We start from the raw sequence: 22786 nt of genomic DNA, 5'->3' as shown, positions 1-22786 counted from the left end.
ATGACAAACATGATCGTTATCAACTTTATTAACGTTATTATTATTGTTGTTATTTATATTAAAGATAAATATTTAGATTTCACAAAAGCCTCTAAACTTAAAGAAATGTGAGATTTTACACTTTGCATATATGTGGCATTTCATAACGTCAATCTAATCCCTGTGAGTTTTAAAGTCTTAAAAAAATGTAAAAAACTGTTGTCAGGCACTTACTTGGTCACCACGTGCGGCGTCATACAGGACCCTTAATAACAACATGGCGGCCGCTGGTTCGAAGTCTGTTTTGTTCGTCTGCCTGGGTAAGACACATCATTTAACCTCATATTAAGCGCACACAGTCCTCATAGAGTGTGACAACACCAAACAAATATCACGTACGACCAGTGTATTAATTTATATCACTTTAGTAGTTTATTAAGATGTTGCTAGATTTGCCAGAGCGCTAGCTAAAATGTGTCTGCTAACAGCTAAGTTGGTGTATCGAATGAATGAGTGCGGTGTTATGAACTGTTAAACAAACACACTTAATATTCAAGCCGCTTTAATTTGCTAGCATGCACAGTTGTTGTCTTGCAAGGTGTGATGGAAAACATCTTAGTTTTGCAGAAACGCTGAGTAACGTTACCGGCTAAGTGACAAACACTAAGGAGGAGTTTTACTGACAGCATCCCGGAAGTGTACTCACTTACCGTAATGTCAGGTTAAAGTCTATCGTGACACCTGAGTCTTGGCAATCAACAGCAAAGTGATTTTAGTTGTTTCTAATCCTGTCAACGCTATAAAGTTTAGGAAACTCAAGCGGCCTGATTTAAAAGTCGCGGCTAAATTTAGCCAGGATTAAAATAAGCTATCGCTGCATATGCGGTTTTATATTATAATAACACCATATATGTACTGTAAGTAGGGCTGTGACTAACAGCTATTTTCAGAGCTGATTAATCCATTGATTATTTTCTCTATAATCAATTAATACTTTTATAATATGTCAGAAAATTGTGAAAATTAATTAAATATTAAAGAATAATACAACAGTCCTGTAAATCCATATTGCAGGGCTGCCAAAAGTGAGGCTGTCAGATTCAGTTTGCCCCCCCTAGATTTTTCTGTTGGAAAAATAAAAGTTAAAAACTAATGAATGGAGCGATATGTAGAAATTGTAAATTTTTTTGTTTTTTTTTAGGCATGCTCCCCCATTCAGCAGCTGAAAATAGTTCAGCCTCCTCCACCCCACAAGTAGTATTAATTGTAAGTGACAACTGGGGAAGCAACCAGTTATAAAGGATTCAAGTTTGAATTTTAGCGAAATAAAAGCCAGCAGGATGGCATCAGCCACCTCCTGTTTGTTGATTTTCTCTGCAAAAATCTTATCCATTTAACTTTATTTCGCTCTCTTTCTCTCCTCTGGTTATGCATGTCTCTCCTGCCGTGGCTCTGCACCCCTTCCGAGGGGGGCCCGCCCCTTAGTGTGGAAATCACCGCCTCAAGTGTTAAAGTTTACTGTGATGTTTAAGTCATTGCTTTAAAGTTTGTCATGGTGTTTGTGGTTTTGAACAGGGAATATCTGCAGATCCCCCATCGCTGAAGCTGTCTTCAGGAAGATGGCAACAGATGCTGGTGTTGCTGACAAGGTAATTAATCATTATTACATTGTTCATAGTAGTATTTATAATACAGGTCATCATTTGGGTGATGTTTGAATAAGCATGTTTTTTTTTTTTTTAAATAAAGAGAGCTTTTTACATCTGTGCAAGGATTTTGTCATAAATTGTTAAATTAGTAAAAGAAGCACATAGAAACACTTGAATACCCAAACCAGTTTTGCACGTGTTAATACATTTGTTGCATGTACTGTCCGTGACTACTGACCATTTTTCAAGGGATGCTTCCACTGATTAGTGTTAACTAATATTAGTGGGAAATTAATAGTTATTGGTGGCAGATTAAAGCAAACCCTACCCACATTGATTGAGTTAGATGATAATCACCTGGTTATTGACAGTATGGAAATATTCATACATGAAGTGTAGGTGGATGATGTGATCATGAATAAAAACAGGATGTGTTTATTGAGTCTAGGGCTGCAACTAATAATTATTTTCTTTACTGATTAATCTGCAGAGTATTTTCATGATTAAACATTTGATAGTTTAATCTATAAAACAGGGTTCTTACAGGTGCTGGAATTGTCATTGTTTTATACTGGCTCAGCCAAACCAAGTCTACTTACAGATGAGTGACCCATTTTGAAACACGAAACTTTGTTTTCTTTACTTTGGCACTCGTCTGAAATCGTAGAAATCTGCCACAAAACATACATTTGGTTGTTTATTGCACAGTAACATCTGAAGAAAATTAAATAGTTGTATCATTTTGAGCATAATGTAAGCCATGTTTAAATATGTCAATTAACCACAGCTGTAAGGTGCTGGAAAAACTTGAAAATGCTTAAAAGTGCTTGAATTTGCCTTTGGAAAAGATGTAGGAACCCTGATAAAATGTCAAAAAATTTTAATGAAATATATTTGGATTGAACAAATAATCATGCGATTAATCATTAATGGAAATAATCATCAGCTGCAGCCTTAGCTGGGTTGTTTTTTCAGCTACTACACAGAATTATCTAAGAACATTGAAATTAATTTGATTAAATTTTGTCTGGCAATATTTGTTTTATTGGAAGGCCTCTCCTCTTATTGTCAAACAGCTGCTAGTTTTTCAACATTGGATGTCAAATGCCTCATTTCACTTCTGAGCCAGTGGAGAATGGTCATATATAAATGTCAAGGGGCGGCAACTAGACTTTATTTTCAGAATCATTTAATCTGTAGATTGTTTTTCACCATTAATTGAGTGTTTAGTCTGTGAAATGTCAGAAAATTGTGAAAATGCTCACCACACTTTCTAAGAGCACTAATTGATGTCTTTAAATTGATTCTTTTGTCTAACCAACAGTCCAAAAATACATATATATATTCCTATCAAAATAGTTGGTAACTAAAATATTCCAATAAATTATTCGACTACTTGTTGCAGCTCTGCTTGAGTCTTACTTGTAATCCTGGCCTCCAGGGTAGAACATCATCCTGTAAATTCTGCACCACTTACCACATGCCTGTACATGAGACTATGAATCATTTCTGCTGTGTTATTGTTCCCCGTACTCTGTTCTACCTAGTGGAGGATAGACAGTGCTGCCACCTCCACCTATGAGATAGGAAACCCTCCAGACCACCGCGGTCAAGCCTGCATGAAGAGGCATGATGTGCCCATGAGGCATGTGGCCAGGCAGGTACGACCACCCACCTCTACACCTCTCTTAGCAGTAGTTAGCGCCCCCTTTTTTGTTCTCTGTTGTTGCAGTGGGTCATAGACAGTGGTGCCACATCTGACTGGAATGTAGGCAGCTCCCCGGACTCCCGCGGTCTGGCCTGCCTCAGGGGGCACGGCATTGAGACGAGCCACAGGGCCCGACAGGTACAACCAGACCTCCAAACAGTGGCTCCTCTCACCTCATTGGTGTTTGTGTGTGTATGAGTGTGATGGCGATAAGATGATGCCTGCTACACATCCAGGTCACTCCCATCTTTACTGTAGCCTCATCACTCTTATCAAAACAACCACATGTTCGTCTGAACTGCAGCTGAACTGGACGTAAGGTACAGCCAACATTTATGATTCAGAAGAAAACCAAATACCACAAGTGTGTGTAATATTGATTTCTGCTCAATTTTCTTGTCTTCTTTTAAAAATGGTAGAATAGAAAATTCTTTCTTTTTTTTTTTTCCCAATGTCACATCTTCCAGTTTAGCCCTCCGTTTCAATAAAGATCAGTAACACTCTGCTTGGACACACCCCCGTCATAAATTAAAAACATCAATTCAGACCAACACTCTTGCTCTGGAAAAGAGGGGGGGGAAAACCCAGTCGTGACAAACACTGTAGGATGGAAGAATCAATTTATAGTGTAATAAAATGACTGCTTGTGTAATTTAGTACTTTCATTTCGTTTTAAGCTTAACCATTACATGTAATTTAATGGGCTACTTGTGCTTTTGCACATATATTAAAGCCCCAGGAAACTCAAATCCACAATAGCCTTGTAACCATCTACAACCCCGTTTCCAAATGAGCTGGGAAGCTTTGTAAAATTTAAATAAAAACAGAATGCAGTGATTTGCAAATCCTTTTGACCTCTATTCAGCTGAATCATACAAAGACAAGACATTTAATGAACAAACTAATAAACTTAATTGTTTTTTTTTTTGTGTAAATTTACACTCATTCTGAATTTGATGCCTGCAACATGTAAGTGTTACAGAACTGAGGACACAAAACAAAAACAAAAGTTTAGAAAGAAAAAAATTGTTCTCATTCTGGCTTGAGATTTGTCTTCAGTTGCTCAACAGTCCGGGGTCTCCTCATACCTCATAATGCACCACACATTTTCGATTGGAGACAGGTTTGGACTGAGGGCAGGTCAGTCTAGTACCTTAACCTTTTACAACGAAGCCACACATGCAGAATGTGTCTTGGCATCGTCTTGAAAATAAGAAATAAGCAGGGACATCTTTGAAAAAGATGTCTGGATGGCAGTTGCATGTATGTACCTTTGGCATTAATGGGATCTTCACAACTTTGACAGTTACCCATGATGCCATGGGAACTAACGCCCCCCCACACCATCACAAATGCCGGCTTTTGAAGTTAGTGCTGGTAACAATCTGGATGCTCCTTTTACTCTTAAGCCCAGGGGACACAGCCCCCATGATTTCCAAAAAGAATTTGAAAATTTTTTCATGAAATTTGGAGATGAGCTTTTAAGTTTAAAGCACCATCAGGCTGGAATAATTTGCCAGTTTCACTCAGATCAATTTCTTCCTTTTGTGACTTCAAGGCTTCGTTGCTTGTTTATCTTAAATCCATTTGCTCTTGTTTTTGATTACATTGCAGTTTAGTGTTGAGAAACGATGGGCTTAAACTGTTTGAGTATTTCCCCCACGCAGTTTTTCACAGTGTAGAGCTTTGCCCCATCCATGCTTGTGAACGTGACCCTTTCAAGGATGCTGCTTTCATTTCTAACCATGTTACCAATTAACCTGTTAAACTGTGGAAAGTTCCAAACAGATGTTTTTTGAGCATTACACAACTTTTCCAGTCTTTTGGTGCTCTTGTACCAAATTTTTTGGAACATGTGACTGGCATCAAATTCAAAATGAGTTTATATTTACAAAAAACAATAATGTTTGTCAGTTTCAACAGTATATAGCTTTTCTTTGTACTGTATTCAATTGAGTAACAGTTGAGAAGTTTTTGCAAATTACTGCATTTTATTTTTATTTATTTATTTACGTTTTACACAGCGTTTAATCTTTTCTGGAATTGAGGTTGCAATTTACAGTCTCCTGCACATAATGGTAAGCATCTAAAAAGTATTAGAAATGAGTTTGAAATCAGATTCTAAATATTGTCATCTAAGTTTGTACACTTGCCTGTATTGGGTATGAATTAGGCGTGGTCGTGCTCAGACATTTACTACGAAAATTACTTCATTAATTCCAAGAACCACTCATTTAAAAAATCTCGCCACTTGCGGAGTCGTCCCACTCAAACGGATGCAACAAAGACTTCTTCTCTTCTTCTGTTTTATCTGTCTGTCCGAGTCAAAGCCAAGACAACAAGAGGGAGCTGAAGCTGTTCTGTCGCTCCACACTCCTTTGACACAAACAGTAATTGTACCTTGCAGAAAACAATATCGGTTTATGTGTACGTTCTATTTACAGGCTGTATAGTGCGACACATGTATGACCTCTGCAGCATCTGTACGATGCAGCTTTGCTATGTGAAAGACAGAGCTGCTGTTTGTTGACGTGTGAGGTGAATTTGATGCGCGCTTCCCACAGATGGACTTAATTTGGGTGGGCCACCAAGAATATTAACGGCCGCTCAGCCTGTATGTGGTGACACATTTTGGCATTTCTTATTTTTATGTTTTTTCCGCGACACCACCCGCAGCGCGCTTTATTATACAAGGGACATCATTAACAGCAAGTCTCAGTGGAGAACTGCTGTTGTGAAAACAGAATCGTGAGTGAAAATATCCAAAACATGAGTTGTGTTTTTTGGGCGACTTCATAAAACATCCTGCTGTTGAATAAAGTCAACAGAGCAGACACGTCCAGGGAGACAGAAGCGGAAAGAAGCAGGGTGGGGCGAGGCGAGCTCCCACGTGTGTGAATATTTTCATTGCTTTACTTTGCTGCCCGACAGCTCTTCGGAACATAAGTTGCTGTATGTTCTCTCCTCACAACCTCCAAGACTCCTTGAAAAGAAACTAATTTTACCTCGCAGAACACAGGAGTTGCCTTGATCTGTGGCAGGTGACATTAACTTGAACTAGAGTTTTAAAACACTTAAGTCACAAGTTAAACTAATTGACGGAGGCAGCGGCCTGCAACGATCCATACACACACACACATGGCAATAGATAGGTTGGTGAGGGAGATGTCAGTCAAAACGGGATCTGCCACGCCCACACGGTCTTGAAAAATGGTCAAAACAGCAAAATGAGTTGTTTTTTTTTTAAAGGTTTTCTAGCATTTTTCCACTCAGATCTTTTGACTATTAAAGCCACATTTCCAGAGGCTTTAACTGTCGACTGTTAGTCTGAGTCAGGGGTCCAAACATGCAACCCGCTGTTTTATTTACTTGTCTTGTTTTGTCCTCAACTCAAAGATATTCATGTTACTGCCATTTATATGAGATGTGGCTTTATAATTGAATATATGATGAAAAATATGAACTTATATTTAAGTGATATGAACAGTAGGCGTGTCCTTTTAAACTTGACTCTTCAGTGTGCAGCAGGTTTAACTTAAACTCTCAGATACACTGACCTCTTGTGACAGTTCAGTGAACTCTACAGGAGCTGGTTCGGCTTCTGCTTAAGCAACTCAAAATGTGTTTTTATTTTAAGTGGCCGCCTTCTCCTTTGTCCTACATATTTAACCAGTTAAGATTTTTGTTTTTTTTATCAATAAAATACACCAATAAATACATCAAGTAATAAAATAATTTCAAGACAGCATTATTAAGATCTTGGAAATATCTATTATGAGTGTTTGATTGCCTGTGAAAGTCATAAAGAGCCTATTGGCTAGGCCTGCGTCTCTACTGCTGTGCAAACTGATGCTACCCGTGGTGCAGATGAAATATTGATAGAACCAATCTAGGAATCATTGTATCACTTCGCAGCATGTGTTTCAAATCCTGAAACAGGCCTGAAATTACACCAAGATGTTTGTCCATGTAGGGCCTTCAGGCCTTGCGCTGTGCTGGCTTATCCTCAGTGCAACTCCTACTCCCCGGTGCCCTTAAAACACTCGCTTTATGTTTCCCTGAGAGAACTCCGGAGGTTTCACCCTGTGCTTGAGATCTGCCGTGTTGTCGGTTTGTTTCTCTGCAAACCGTTCAGTCAGACCCTCATCTAATCTCCTCAAAGCGGCGATGGGGAGGCTCAATCCTTGGCTTAAACCCAACCAAATCCACACAATGAGCTTTGACAAGCTCTTGCTCTTTCCTCTTTCCCTTTATCACCCTTTTCATTTCTATCACTTGCTTTTGTTCCCGCCCTCTATTTTTTCCTCTCTTTCCCCCCTGATTTCTCCTGATTTTTTTTTTTTTTTTTACCCATTGAACTTTGCTGAACTTCTGCTGCTGCCAGTATCCCAGCAGTGGGAGATGCTTTGGAGACCACGGCATCGCCACATAAACAGACATGTTTGTTTAATAAAGCAAACATGCTCCAAAATTATCCATAACAAATTAAATAAGTATTTAATACCTTATCAGAAATAGACTAACAGACGGTATATTTTAAGAGAGCTGCAGTTTCGATGTCATTCTCATCAATATGTTATCACTGAGTCAACATTTTGCCTAGATAAAGTAGTTGCCAATGTTGTAAACCGTGCAATCCAGAGACAGGGGTTGTTAATATATAATATTTTATAGATCTTTTTCACAGCAGCCATTTTGATAAAAAAAATCTAAAATATAAAGAAATTAAGGCTTCATTTTTGTTTATTATACAAACCCAAATTCCAAAAAGTTGGGATATTGTGTGACATGTAAATAAAAACAGAACGCAGTTGAATACATGACAGAGCAGGACAGGACTTGTTATACTTGAAAATGACATCAGTAAACACTTGCATCTGCTTATAACCAGGACACAAAATTATAACCAGCCTCCTCTCAAATGCTGGTAAAATATAGCTGGTAGATTTGCTTTACTCACCAGCCAAAAAAAAAAAAAAATGCCCCCAAAAAACAGTACTAATCTGTTAAAGTTGAACCTTCACCTCACATTTGACTGCTTACAGCTACATTATAATGTGTTATAAACAATTTATTATATCTTTATAGATTACAGTTAGGGGGACTTAAAGTAAAAGGTAAATTTAAGTGTTGCCAAATATTTTTGAGAATAGGTTAGTTTCTAAATATTGAACTTACTTTAGGTAAATTTGCCTTTTTTGCAGCAGACATTTTGACTTGTCACAGGTGTTACTAATAAAATTTCTGATGGCTTTGTTACATTCAGGTGTCCCAGTTAGTCTTGACAGTGAGCCAACATGCACCATACCAGCAACCTGAAACCGAGTCAGCTAAATGGAATCCAGCCATCTTTATTTTTTATTATTACACCTGTGATATGTCAGAACATCATCTCTGGAAAGGGCCTGTTATTGATTGATTTTCACACAATTTCACGATATCTCCTCACATCTTCTCGGGGTTTTATCAACTTTTGAACTTGCTGAACTTGAACTATGCTATGTGTGTCTCCCTACTCATCCCTCATTTACAGTAACAGCCTCCCAGCTCGATCTCTGCCAGATATTTCAGAAATCAAACCGGGGTCTGTGTCAGGCCTGCGAGAGGGCTGGCATGTGCCTTTTTTGACAGGGGATTACCACAGTTTTAGTTAAGAGTGTGAGATCACAACGCAGAAAAGAGCAGAGGGATCAACAGTCGTGGTCACAGATTATCACCCTGTGGGACAGAACTTGTGTCTGAGTGTTCAAATGGAAAATGGAGTGATCAGGCCGTCATGGCTACAACCAGACACTCTGGGAATATAAACATCGATTCAAAGTAGTCATAATAAACATCTGTTTATTCTTCTGCTGTCACGTGAACGGCCACAGCTGTCTCTGTGCCTGTAGCTCAACATCTGGAGCATTCAAGGAGTTTTGTTCGCGTCTTGTTCCTCTTTTCTTTCATTTGTCTCTGGCTGCCTTCTACTCCTCCTTGGCATTCCTGTAAATTTACTCTCAAAACCTTCCTGAACTATTCAGGGTGCTGCCCGTTTTTTATTGCTTCTTGTTTCATTAAATCATCACTAGGCACAGTGAATACTTTCCTCAACACCCCTCCACATGCTTACAGATGTGCAGCTTATGTCGTGTTTCCACTGCATGGTACGGTTCGGCTCTACTCGACTCAATTTTGGCAACGGTTACGTGTCTTGATTTTGTAATCTACTGTAGGCTGCAACCCCCCCAATTTAGGTAAGAGTCTTAGCTGGTCGTCATAGAGACACTGCGTGAAACTGCCATGATATCTTCACTGACATAAGCATACAAACATGGGAACAATGGAGGATAATGAATGAATGTTGTTGCAGAAAGGTGAAAAACGTTTCAGAATAGGCTGAATGGGGTCACTACAAGTATAAAGGAGTAAAAAAAACATAATGATATAATGCCTGTTATTCTTATTGCAAAATAAAACATACAGAATATATACATAAACAGCTTATATTTATATATTAAATCTAAATTTTTAAAGGATCAAATATACATAGAATACTGCCTGTAAAGCTAAAAAAAAGTTTTTATATAAACTGTGCAGACAAAAATTTGAATGCAAATATAAATTGCAGACCACCTTCTGCACCGTCTGCTCAAAGCTGACAATACGCCATCCCATGAGACTTGTCTGTGTCTGAGTGTTTTTTGCTGCATACAACTAGGCCTGAAAAAAGAAAAGAAAAGGAAAAATATCAGGGAACTCTTCATCTGTCAGCTGACTTCATCTCCACATTGTATCGTTACCCCCCTGCAAATGTTGGAAATGATACACAGACAAAACCCCCAAGGAAACTGCTCTGTTGTTGTTTTTGTAGGTGCAAGTTTGATGAACAAGTGCTATCAGAGTTAACTTTGATGACAAAGACATTAGCCTTCCTGCGACAAGAAAAGTGACCTTGTGTTTTGCTATTAGGGATGTTCTTGGTGACTCATTTCCCTGTTGATTATACAGAAATTTTAATTTACACTAAGCGACTGGTCCTAAAGTAAGAAAATACTCAGAAAGCAGTTAAAATTTAGCACAATTGATTGATAATGCTAAACATGTTTAAAATACTACACCCACCAATCACCCACCTCAGTAACTAAATTGTCTTATAAATGATGCCTAAATGTGTGACACTTTGCACCAAATATTTCAAATTATCCTACAAACCATGACAACAGCTGACTAAAGCTGATGGCTAATGTTAGCCGCACTGGGTGTCAGTGGTAGCACTAGCGGCCTGCTCTCCTTGCAGGTTAACAGCCACATGCCTGCGGCGAATGTGGTTACACATTGCTCCAGTCAAGTGGTTATATGGACCGCCCACATAAAACCTTATTTTTATTTTCTAGACCAGAATACTGCCAAACTGCCCTCTTTATGAGCTGTCATCTGTCCCACTTTGCTGATCACAACATTCGGGCCACACCGGCATTAGTGAGAGCAGAGGGAGCTGCGGTCTGCTGGAGCTGCAGCCCCGACTAGTGGCAGGCGGCTGCGTAGATTCACAACAGTTCACTGGCATTGTACTTTAATAAAATATTAATGAATGCTTTAGCCAGCTAGTATTTCTGGTGCCGAAAATTTGCAGAAACTTAAAGGTGGCCCGTGGAATGGCGGACCCCGCCACTTCCAATGAAATGTCCACATGCGAGATTGTTACAGACTGTAAACACATGGGCTATTCCTGAAAAAATACTCACCATAGTAATAACTTTAAATGTGTCTTTCATTTGCCTCACTGTCTTTATTGTTGTGTTGGAAATGATTAATTTTCACGGCGTATGATTAAGCCCTCTCTTAAGTCCCAGAGAGAGTCTCTGCAGGCTGTACAGTGTTTCCACACAGAGCCAAGAGTAATATTTGTTTTGTCCTGCATGTCTCCCCCACTTCCAGGTGACCAAGGAAGATTTCCTGAACTTTGAGTACATTCTCTGCATGGATGAGAGTAATTTGAGGTACATATTTTCAGCCCACAGGAGCAGTGTTTATTATTTCTGTGAGTGTGGATCGCAGTTGGAAATACAGTTGCTGAAAACCCCAGTGTCATGTGTTAAGTGTCCCGTCTTACTTATTAACGGTTGCCTGGGATAAAAAAAAAAAAGAAAAGAAAAGAAAAAAAGCCTTGAAAAAGGTCAAACTGGGTTGTCCTGTTAACTGCCTCGATGGTGATGTGTGCTACTTCTTCACATGCACATGAAAACGGTGGTAACATTGAGCTATAACTAACATGTAGGGGAATGCCTCCCTTTAATGAGCAATATCCTTGCTTAAGCTCTTTCCAAAGGTCAGGGGGAGGGATATTTTTTGATACTTTGAACGTTTAGGGATCATTTTGAGATCACATGCCTATGGCAGATCTGATCTGTAAGCAGCTTACTGAGTTCTTTGGATGCCTCGTCTTTGCTCTTTGGGCAGTTTTTCTCCCCTTTCTCTCCCACATTAGTTTTTTTTCTCCACAAATGTTAAGCTGACGAGACTGAGAAAATGAGACCCTGTCTGAGACAAAAGCTACTCAGTCTAGGTTTAGTTTTCTTGTAACATAACTCCTCTCATTGTTGTGAACTTGAAAGTGTTTGTTTTACCTCCTGTTTGAGTTTGAATTAAGTTACTTGTCTTTGAGGTTGACTTAAACAGCTTGACGTTTCATTTTACCCATTTTGAGAATTACGGCAAATCATATTCCTCCAAAAAACATGTACAAAATTACTCTTAATTCCATTTTCGTGAATATCTAAGGATTTATATATTTGAAGTGCATGTAATTTATGAAATGTTTTGGCCGGCTTTAATTTTTTTAATTTCTAAATTTGCTCCGTGTCAGAAAACATCCTTGTCCCAGACAAGAATTCACAACTTCACACTATTTAAAACTGTGTTAAAAGCCAAAATCTAAAACTGTTGTCTCTTTAAAGATGTGTCCCAGATTTCTGTCAGCTCCGTCAGACTTTTACAGAAACATGATTTGATCTGGCATAAAAAATATTTAGCTACACCCTAAGGACCCCTGTCTCACTTCTTGGTTTCAAAAAGGCGAGAATGTTGCTCATGCACTGGTTAACCTTTCATTTTTTGCGAAATTCCTTAAATAATATTGCTAACAGATGGCTTTCAACCATAGCTTGCCAACTCCGTAGCCGTTTTAAATCAAAATTAAACAAGAATTACGGATTAAAAATGTGTATTTTGGTTAGCGTTAAGAGAACTGTGAAAAATAAAATGTCTACTCACTACAACCATGTTGTTTGGCAACTGTCAGATTTTCCATCAGGCACATTTGTCGTCTACATTAATTAAAATATTTAATCACTAGGAGATTGCCCTGTTACAAGGTTTAACAGCCAGGAGTTTGATCTTTTAAAATATATTTTCCCAGCATAATTTAAAAGTAAACATCATAACCCCCCTCAAATTACAGTTTCTCAAGAATGGGTCATTTTCATTTTGTTTACGCTCAAAAAGTTGCCCGAATCAAGCTTATACCATTGTTGTTAAGTGCTTTGGGAGGAAGTTACACACATGGATGTCATTATCAAGGGGGGTTATATTCTGTCCATTATAGGAAGTATTTTAAACATGACAGCTGTGCATGCAAGATTGATAGATAGATGAAGATTGATGTTCCCCCTGATATCTAATTGGCAGACAAAAAATACTGTGTAACATTACTCATAATCAATTTAAAAAAAGAGTAGATTCTTATTCTGGTCCAGATGTCACATGTTTTTTCTTGTTTTTTTCTCTTGGAGTTACATGTTTTCTCTTTATCTTCACAGTGATCTGAACAGGAAAGCAAAGCAGGTGCAAAACTACCGAGCAAAGATTGAGCTTCTTGGTTCATATGACCCCGAGAAGCAGCGCATCATCAAAGACCCGTATTATGTAAGTATTCGAAAAAAAATTCTCAGGTTGAGTATTTTCAGGCATAATTAATACGATTCCTCAGTGTTTGGGACGACACAGTGAATATTACTGGAGGAACAGTGGTAATAGTCAAAATAAATGGAAGGAGTTTAGAAGCCGCAAGTTGAAGCAGTTTTTGACACATCATTAAATGTAATTTGAATTTGCCAAAGGATAAGTAGTTCTTACTGTCTGATCATGTTGGAAATCAAAAGACTATCTGTTCCAAAACAGCTACACTGGGGAGGGGGATATTTTTGATAGTAAATTTTTTAGTGTTGCACTCTGTTTTTCACATGAAAAAGGACTTTAGGATAACTTTGCAGTAGTTTCCACTTAAAATAAATGTGTGCGAACCAACCGTTGAGGTCAGTTTGTTTAAAAACTTCATTTTTTAAGCATCTGCACTACTTTTTCTTTGATTGATTAAATCTAAACTTTATACAATAAATTTTATTTAAAGTGCATAATCATCATGCGGCGTGGTCACACTTTACAGTTAAAAAGAATACATGGGACACAAAATACAGAAAGTAAATAAAATTGTCAAGAAATGAAATATTCTTACAACTATTTTTCTTATTAAACAGAAGAATACAACTGATCACCTTCTGAATTTTAGTTTCTCTCTTTTACCGAACTAAGACGAGCTTAATGGCCTTGTTAACTCCGTAAAAGACGCTTCATTTAAAGCTACTACAAGGAACTTTAATATTTTGTTTATTTGGGACAAAACTGGTAGTGTTACCACCATAACAACATAAAGAAAATAAATTATCTAAACAAAAATCTTGACCTGCTTCTTCTTGACTGGCTAAGGATCTACTCACTGTAACTTTGCTTGTGAAAATGTGAACACAGGTGTGCTTCATCTGATGTCAAGGAGAATCTGACCCGGTGGCAGACATTAAGAATAACTACATAGAAACAGCCAGTCTTCTCGTGGATGGCCTCTTTTTCTTATGCAGGTCATGTAGAGGCATCACTAATAAAGTGAGACTATTTGATAGTTATAATAGTTATAAACTCCTTGTAGTAGCTTTAAAGTTCTTAATCACCACACAGCATGGTCCTAATACACTTTACAGTGAAAAAGAATACATAGGACAAAACATACAGCAACCAAATAAAATTGTTAGAATAAAACAACCACATTAAAAACATCTCATGTGAATTTCCACATTGTGGGATCAATATAGTTTCTTATCAATGTTTAATGTTTAAAGCCCCTGAAGACATGCATCAATCAATGTTAAAGTCTTGAAGAGTAAAACATCCATTGTTATAAGTTTTGTTAAAAGTTTAACACTCAAAAAGTTAATTATTCTGCTTTATCAAGGCAAGGGTTGGGTGATGTGTTAAAATTATGCAACCGCCAATCATAAATAGTCAGAAAAGGAAATATTCTTACACCTGTTTCCCTTATTAAACAGAAAAATGCAACCGTACAGCTGAATTCCGGTTTCCTATACTCCTTCAAATTTACGTCGAGTCGATATTGATGGATGTTGTGTTAATCTGCACAGAACAGATCGAGTCGGCAGGAAGTCAGACACAGAAACACTCTAGAGAATACAGTCAGTTTTCAAAATAAAAGCCTCCGTGCAGACTCGTGATCATAAAAACAGACAAGAAAGAAACAACTGATGATGGCTGGTAACAGATATATTTTTCCAGTCGCCCAACCTTAATTAGGACTGTGCAGGTTTGGTTTGATCAGATTGACAGTGGCGTGGCAACATAAGCAGACAACACATGACTGTCATCATAACTGTGATCAGTGCACAGAAGTACGTGACATTACGGTTTTCTCATCCACTTCAAACCAGGGAAGAGAACTCAGACTCAGATATCTCATGTAACTTATCCAACATAGTTTTAAATTTGGCAGAAATGTCGTGTTTATGTACGGTCCCATCGCTCACAGTAAAGAGCAGATTGACAAAAATATGTTTTCGAAGGCCTTAAAAACAGTTAGATGGTGCATGATGAATGTCAAGTGTCAATTTTGTCTGGAAATAACAGAAAAAAAGTAATATTCTTGCTCTTGCAATAGTTGTGCACCTGTTCAGAAAACTGTGTAGCATGAGAAGAGTTTTATAGACAAAAAGAACAGGACACATTGCACTGTGGACTCCCTTTAAGTTTACTTTTGAAAACAAGAACATGTCTGTCTTCTGTGCAGGTGGTAGTGCTGTAGAAAAAAATTCCCTCTGCATTGGGAAATATCGTATCCAGGGACATTTCGTGAAGTAAACATCACCAAAACAAAAGGGCAACAGTAACTTTTCCTCTTTTTTTCTTTTGAATAAATACCTAAATTGTAGCCATAAAAATGTTCTAGTCAACCCTTCCAGCGCAATATGCAAGATAATAAACGACAGTTTTATACAGTTGTTTGGTTACTTGGACATGACTGTCAGAGGACTTTTTGGTATTCAGATTGGTTTGTCTTTTCATGCTCCATGGCTCGCATCATCCCCTTTGTTCCTTACGTGATTCTCTGTAGTTCAAAGTCCTGCCAGAAGAATTGGACATGGGTCCCAGCCTGTTTTTCATCTTCTTGAGGGATATGAGTGAGAAAAGGCAAGAGTGGGAACAGTGGAAGGTTGTTGGACAAAGTCTGAAAGTTTTATAGTGATGATTAGTTGTCAGTGTACCTTACAATAATCTTCATATGGGATGATCTAACAGTTTACACTAACTGTTTACAATAACCCGTTCAAATAAATCTTCATGTAACTTGAAAAGAAACAATTTGCTGTTGGTTTCACAGATTATGTTCTGCTAAAACTTTTAAAGGTTTAAAACAGTCTTCAAATTAAAAGTGATGTGCCTGCAAGAGGAGGTTGTGGTTTACCGCAGTTGATGTGAATGTGTAGTCAGTTATATTAACTTGTCTCAGATTTTGGCTTTGAACGGCACTTTTTCTTTGTGTGGTGACCAACATGAGTGTGTCTTTCTTTAGCTCTTTTTGCCAAAAGGAGGAGTGAATGAGTGCTGTTTACAGCCAGTGCGGTTTGGACACCGGACAATATTGGATCGTTGTCCCACGTGAGAAACCACATGGCATGACAGCAAAGTTGGCCAGGAAAAATCAGGCAGTAGATGTGTCTGAATGAATGGAGACATCAGTTTTGTTGTTTACCCGACACAATTGACAGTTTACATTCATAATTTAGTGTTTAAAACTTCTAGCTTTAAAGGCCCCGAGAACCCACTTTCTTAGCAGAACAGTTCACTCAATTTAGGGCTCAAATCGACTGAAAATTTTCCAGTCATTTCTTTTTCCCTTTGTAAATCAGAGCACATTACAGTAACTGGATAAAGCAGATGCTTACAAGAAGGCACAGAGGCAACTGAGGAGTTATAAGTGGAGGAAATCACACATGTTTTTATATTAGTTGGTGCGCTTATTTAAAAAAAAAAATCCCTTTGTCAACATGTGCTGGTGGTTGACTGAGAGGGGGAGAAACGAGTGGTTGGTAAACAAGTTTCAGCTGTTGTTTTTTAGCTGCATCACTGTACACAGAGCAGTGCAACAGCATGACAGGCTGTAAACTTTACAAATAAATCACGACAAAGCAGAAAACTAAGTGTGATGGAAGCGGAGAAGAGTGACAGAAATGGAGCGCAGGTGACGCGCTGCAGCGGCCACTTGACCGGAGTGCAGGGCTGGTGACGTTTGCTTGTTTACTTTTCTGAAAACACAGAAAGGGTCGTTACAGTGAGAGTTTTTTTTTTTTTTTTTTTAAGAGCAAAATACGTTATGTTTAATCAGAAGCAGCTGTTTTATTGTTCTCACCAAAGTCACCAGACTCGCTTTGAAAAACTGTAATTTTAACATCATTGTCAGCTTCATTCAGACTCAGCTGAAACAAAATAGAACTCAACACACGCATCTTGGGTCGTCTTTATCCGCTCTTCCAACAATCACCAGCTCTGGCTTGGTTGAAATAAGTCCACGGCACGAAGGAGCTCTGAGCGAGCAGAGCAGGTGACGCCGAACGTCCTGAAGAGCGGCGATGTAGATGTGCTGGGAGGACCCACACTTTTACTTTCTCTGACTGTGTGAAAATCTGATGACGAAGAAAGATTAAATTAAAATCTAAATCTTACTGGTAAAACAGAGTCATGTTGGCTGAAATAGGAGTCAAATGTGCCACACTGAAACGGATAAAAAAGAATCTTTGAATATACAATTTGTACGGTTAAATCCAATTGTTTTTTGTGTGGGAACAACAACTGAGTCAGAGTTAACTCACTGTTTTTCTGCATGAACAGCACCACTGTGATTTTTTCTATTATTCATGGAGGTGGTAAGGCTGCAGGGATGGAACCACTTTGGTCCAGACTGAAACATCTTGGCAACTACTGAAAGGACTGTTATGAAATTTGCTATCGATTTAATGAACTGAGAAAAAAATAACGAAGAAGTTCCCATCAGCCTCAGCAGTACTTTGTGTTGTTCAGACGATAAGCTAAGCTTGTGAACATGGTGTGTGAACATCATATATGCTAAACATCGGCAGCATGTTGTTAGCATTTAGCTCAAAGCACTGCTGTGCAAAGTGCAGACTCGAGGCTCTGCTAACATGGCTGTAGACTATAAAGATTTGTAACTGACTTTTATCTCTTATTTTATTATTGCATGGCTGATATAGTTGTTTAATCATTTAGTCGATCAACCAAAGATTATTTTTGGAACCTTTTTTTGATAATTCATTAATGTCTTGAGTCACTGCATCCAGTTTTATTCAAATTGGGATTCGGTCCATTTCATTGTCTCATATAATAATATCTTTTTTGTTTTTGACAGTTTGGTGGACAAAGTGAAGCGTATGAGTGTGTCACACTTGGCTGTGACAGGCTTTTTTTTGCACATAGTAGAAGGGATTTCAGGGATTTCTGCCAGAAAGCCCTTTGTGTCACAAATCTTTCGGCAGAAAGCCTTTTGAACATGTGGGTACCACAAATCATGATGTTTTCCTTAACCTAATCAATTATTTTTGTTGACTAAGCCCAGCCAAGTAGTTTTGTTGGCCAAAGCTAACCAAACAGATCGAAAACAGAAAATATTTTTTTAATGAAGATAATAAGTTAAACCTTAAACCTCAGTCTCCTCGATGGAGGTCCTGTGCTTAACCCATTCATGCACCACAACCTGATCCTAGTATGGGCTTTGTCGCTTTACATGCTATGTTTCCTGACTTCCTTAAGCCTTTCTGGCTTTCTGTCAGAAAGCTCTTTCCGTCAGAAATCTCTCTGCCAGAAAGCCTTTCTTACATGCCATTAATGGCCCATTTTAACCCAAACCATGATGTTTTCTGAAACCTAACCAAGTATTTAAAAACTAGAAGAGAGCACTCAGTACAGTGCAGTTCCTCACTAGGTAACAGATGGTGAAGCACCTACTGCAATGCCACCACAACTGCCAGATGCAACCAGTGGATACTTGCAAAGTTCTGTCAACATTAACATGACCGCCCACAATACAGTGTCCTGAGCTGAAACAAGATTTCAAACTGAAGCTGCTGTTGTCTTGTGGCCTCTAGCCTCCGGTTAAGAAGAGTGAGAGGAAGAGAAGTCACCTGTCAGTCATCTTCCCTCAATTCGTTCTGGAGATGTCATGTTCACGTGAAAACCTCCAGCCATAAAAACAATAAAGGCATACGGTCATAAATTTTTTTTTTTCAAGCTGTAGTTCCAGTCATCTCTCACACGCACGCAAGTATGCACGCACACACGTACATGATCTCCTTCCGGCTTACGCCTGGCGGGGATAAGAAGTCAAGTTAAACCCCGGTCTCCTGCATGGAAGTCCTGTGCTTAACCCATTCATCTACTGCAGCCTGCTCCTCATATGGACTATGTCAGCTGACTTCTTAAAGCCTTTTTTGCTTTCTGGCAGAAAGTCCAGAAGGATAACTTCTCCCATATGTGCATTTTTTTCTATTTTCTGACATTTCATACAACCCAAATCCTAAATGTAATGTGTAATTGTAACGATTTGATCTTTTTCAACCTATATTTAATTGAATATAGTGCAGAGACAAGATAATTAATGGTCAAATAGATCAGGTTTTTTTGTAAATTATAATTCTCAATGTGGTGCCTGCAACATGTTTCAAAGAAGTTGGGACAGGGACAACAAGAAATGAAGAAAGTAGTTGCAGCCTTAGCTTTGTTGTTCAAGCTATTTCTCACGGTTATGTAAAAAATTAGAAATTCATTTGATTCAGACTTTGTCTGGCAACATTTGTTTTACTGGAGGGCCTGTTCTCTTGGTGGTTATTGATGTATAACTGCTGGTTTTTCAGTGTTCGGTGTCAAATGCCTCATTTCACTTGTGAACCAGTAGGGACTGGACAGATAAGAGTGCCTGTTCACTTCAGAGTAATTAGAAAATTTGATGTTTGCTATGGTTAGAAAGGGATTTTCATTAAAGTTTCATCACAATCAAAACCAGAATTTGAAAAGTACTGTTGCTACTTTTGGCTGTAAATTTCTCCCGTTTTAAATGCTGTGTTGCAAAATTTGAGCGAGTGTACAGTTAAAGCCAGTTGGAAGTCTGGGATCTATTTCCCCTCACAACAATTATGTACTGAAAGATGAGTTGAAAATAATTCATTGTTTGAATAAGAAACTCACATATTTTCATGTTTCTTTAAACCACATAACAGAATTTGCCTCACACGTCGACAGCTGTATTAGTTGTTTGTTTCAGTTGTTTGCCACCCCAACAGATGAATGTAATGATCAAGCTTTCAGCACTTGGGTGCAGCTTTAATTTCTCTTTGTTTTTTTTTTTTTGTTTTTTTTTTTATGTTTTATGTCTCAGGGGGCTGATGAAGACTTTGAGAAGGTGTACCAACAGTGTGTACGCTGCTGCACAGCATTTCTGGAGAACAACTCCTAACAACATCCAACCTTAAAGGATCTAAAATCTACAAGCTGAAGAAGAAAAATCATCCAAATATGCTTTGGCTCTATCACACAACCGCTCAATATAAACCTCTTGGGGACATCATGGAGGGAACCAGAACACTTTGTTTTAGTGTTGTAAATGTTATACAAACCTCACATTGTGTACATTTTAGAGAGATGCTGCGTGGACAAGTTTGTCAACTGTAAATTCAGGTGATTTAATAAAATGGATAAACGAGTACGACTATTGGAGGTTTATTTTTCTGTACAAATCATTCATCTTTACAATTTTTTTATACCTTATTTTTCCCCCAAAATGAATTCCATACATGCAGCTTCTCTGCTTCAAAATTTGCGGTTCATATTAAGGACTTTTTTTGATCAAAATTTTACATTAATCAAGTAAACATCAACAGCAAATGTGAAAAGAAAAGGGGTAAGAAAACAGACAGGTTGGATACTAAACACACTTATGTACAATAAATACATTCATATTTATATATCTATACCTTTAACCATACATATACATATTCATACACCACTATGCATGCTCTTAATTACAGGAAGTGGTCATTCGTCTTTACATTTTGAATATACTGAAGAATTTATATGAATGAAGGTGTCCAGCAGACGATAATGCATGACCAGACGTCGCTGAGGTTTACAGGTCAAAGGCCGACACTGGGGTCAAAGTTAATGCTAGCCTAAATGCTAATCTTCCTGGATAGTTAGTTGGATGTTTGGTCATTAGGTTATTTTCTTGGCTCTGCTTTTGGTTGTGTTTATTATACGGCTTCTTGTTACTCTCCCAGATATGACATGCCAAGTATGTCTGATAGATATTTAAAGAACAAAATAAGAAAACAAGATCTGCTCTTTCTCAGTCATTTCCCTTGAACGTTCCTCTTCTTTGTAGACACCAAAGTCATTCTGCTGTGTGCCAATCACCACTAAATACTTAAATGATGGTAATCCCATGAGGGACTCAGCAGTGCCAATACAAATTACCATCCAGTGTGATTGACTTCAACATGGCCGAGTTGACATTGAGTAAGGGGCTGTAAAACATTAAGCAAGTGTTTAACCAACTGGTGACTGGAGGGCTTCCAGCTGACGAAGGTTTTGTTTTTTGTTTTAGTTTCCTTGTCGGTGTTTCTGTGAGTAGTAGTAGTAGTTTGGGTTGGGTGTGCGATTCTGGAGAAAGATCAATATTTGAACTCAGCCAAACAAATGCACCCCTCCCTTCAGTGCTCCTTCAGAAGATTTACCCCCCTCTCGTTCCTGTGCCCAAGCACGAGCACAACCTGTTGCTAATCGGCTGGAATACTGCTGTGAGGCTAGATCTGAGCTGCTTTTTGTTTACCATTTGCAGAGCCAGGACTGTGTGGAAACCAGATTTTTTTTCAGAGCACACGAAATGTACAGCTGTGAGGAGATATTTTCTGTGGTTGAAGGATTTAAGATCACTGTCCTTATATAACAAAAGGTTGTACAATGAAATTAGACTTGTAGTTCCTTCATAATACACAGAAAATACAACATATATAGAGATAATTAAATCCAGAAGATGCACGTACACGTATACACCCAGGAAATAATTCTGTAGTGCATTTTTTTGAATTTGCATCAGGATAAAAGTAGCAAGATAATGATGATAATACGGTCGACATCTTCACATGAACAGCTCAACATCTGGGAAACATTGTCTATCTGCTGCGACTGTGTTTTGAGCATGAAGCATCATCGATGTAAGAACAGTCCTCGTCCTGTCTTGCTTGTCGCGTCCTGTCAGCTCGGAGTGCGATACGCCCCTCAGGTGCAACAGCTCGATTTAAGTTACTGTAGAGCAGGTCTCTCTGTGAGGGCACAGACTCTTTTTTTTTCTCTTCAGGGTAACTTTTTAATCCGAGAATCGCCCTCTAGTGGATGTATTGCTTAACATCCATTCCTATGTAAAGGACACGTTAAAGTATATGTGCAGTGATGGTTACGTCGTTTGACACTGGCATCTATTTTTGTATATAAAGGGGGCATTAATGATTCTGGTGGGAGGAGCCATGTTAGCTGTTTCCCCCCCGTTTCCAGTCTTTGTGCTAAGCTAGCAGCCTGTTAGCTTGAGCTTTTCATTTAGTGTACAGAAAGAGTCACGTTGCTGTTGTTTCTTTCCCAGCGTTGTCTCTGAAGGTCCTCTCCAGCAGTGCAAGTGTTTACTTGTTACCTAATCCAAGCAAATTATGTTCCTTAACAAACACCTGTTCCCAGAAATATTCATTATGCACCAGTTGAATCTACAGCAGTCATGATCTGGTGTCGGTCTCAGAGATGTCCGTCTCTGACGTCTCTGTGAAGGTGAATGAGATTCATTTGTGGCACTCGGCTTTAAAAAAATGACATGTTGGACATTCAACAGGAATGTCTCTTACTTAAATAAACATCTGGTGGTTTGGGACACCGTCCCTGTGGACTTAGATGACTCATTTCCTGTCATATCTGCTGTCACATTAAGGAAAAATAAGGAGATGAATAGCATCTTCACTTCACTCAAATTGCGAAGAACAACTTCTCACTTTGCCCGAGTGCTCTCATGATTGTCTGG

At 38.5% G+C, this 22786-nt stretch overlaps 1 protein-coding gene across 3 annotated transcripts; it reads left to right on the top strand.

The window, feature by feature from the left end:
- Positions 1-215: 215 nt before the first annotated feature.
- Positions 216-20432, top strand: acp1 (acid phosphatase 1). 3 transcript variants are annotated; one of them, XM_084737762.1, is made up of 7 exons: positions 217-299; positions 1555-1628; positions 3176-3289; positions 3361-3474; positions 11257-11318; positions 13137-13242; positions 20105-20432. In XM_084737762.1, the coding sequence occupies exons 1-7, from the start codon at positions 257-259 to the stop codon at positions 20180-20182; spliced, it is 591 nt and encodes a 196-aa protein (XP_084593888.1). In that variant the 5' UTR covers positions 217-256; the 3' UTR covers positions 20183-20432. The 3 variants fall into 3 exon arrangements, with proteins under 3 accessions (XP_084593887.1, XP_084593888.1, XP_084593886.1); XM_084737761.1 differs by lacking the exon at positions 3176-3289 and having other exon boundaries at positions 216-299; XM_084737760.1 differs by lacking the exon at positions 3361-3474.
- Positions 20433-22786: the final 2354 nt, after the last annotated feature.

The sequence above is a fragment of the Lutjanus erythropterus genome, chromosome 15 (genome assembly GCF_056507025.1).
Source record: "Lutjanus erythropterus isolate fLutEry1 chromosome 15, fLutEry1.hap2, whole genome shotgun sequence".
Classification (NCBI taxonomy): Eukaryota; Metazoa; Chordata; class Actinopteri; order Lutjaniformes; family Lutjanidae; genus Lutjanus; species Lutjanus erythropterus.
This window is presented reverse-complemented; position numbering and strand designations above follow the sequence as displayed.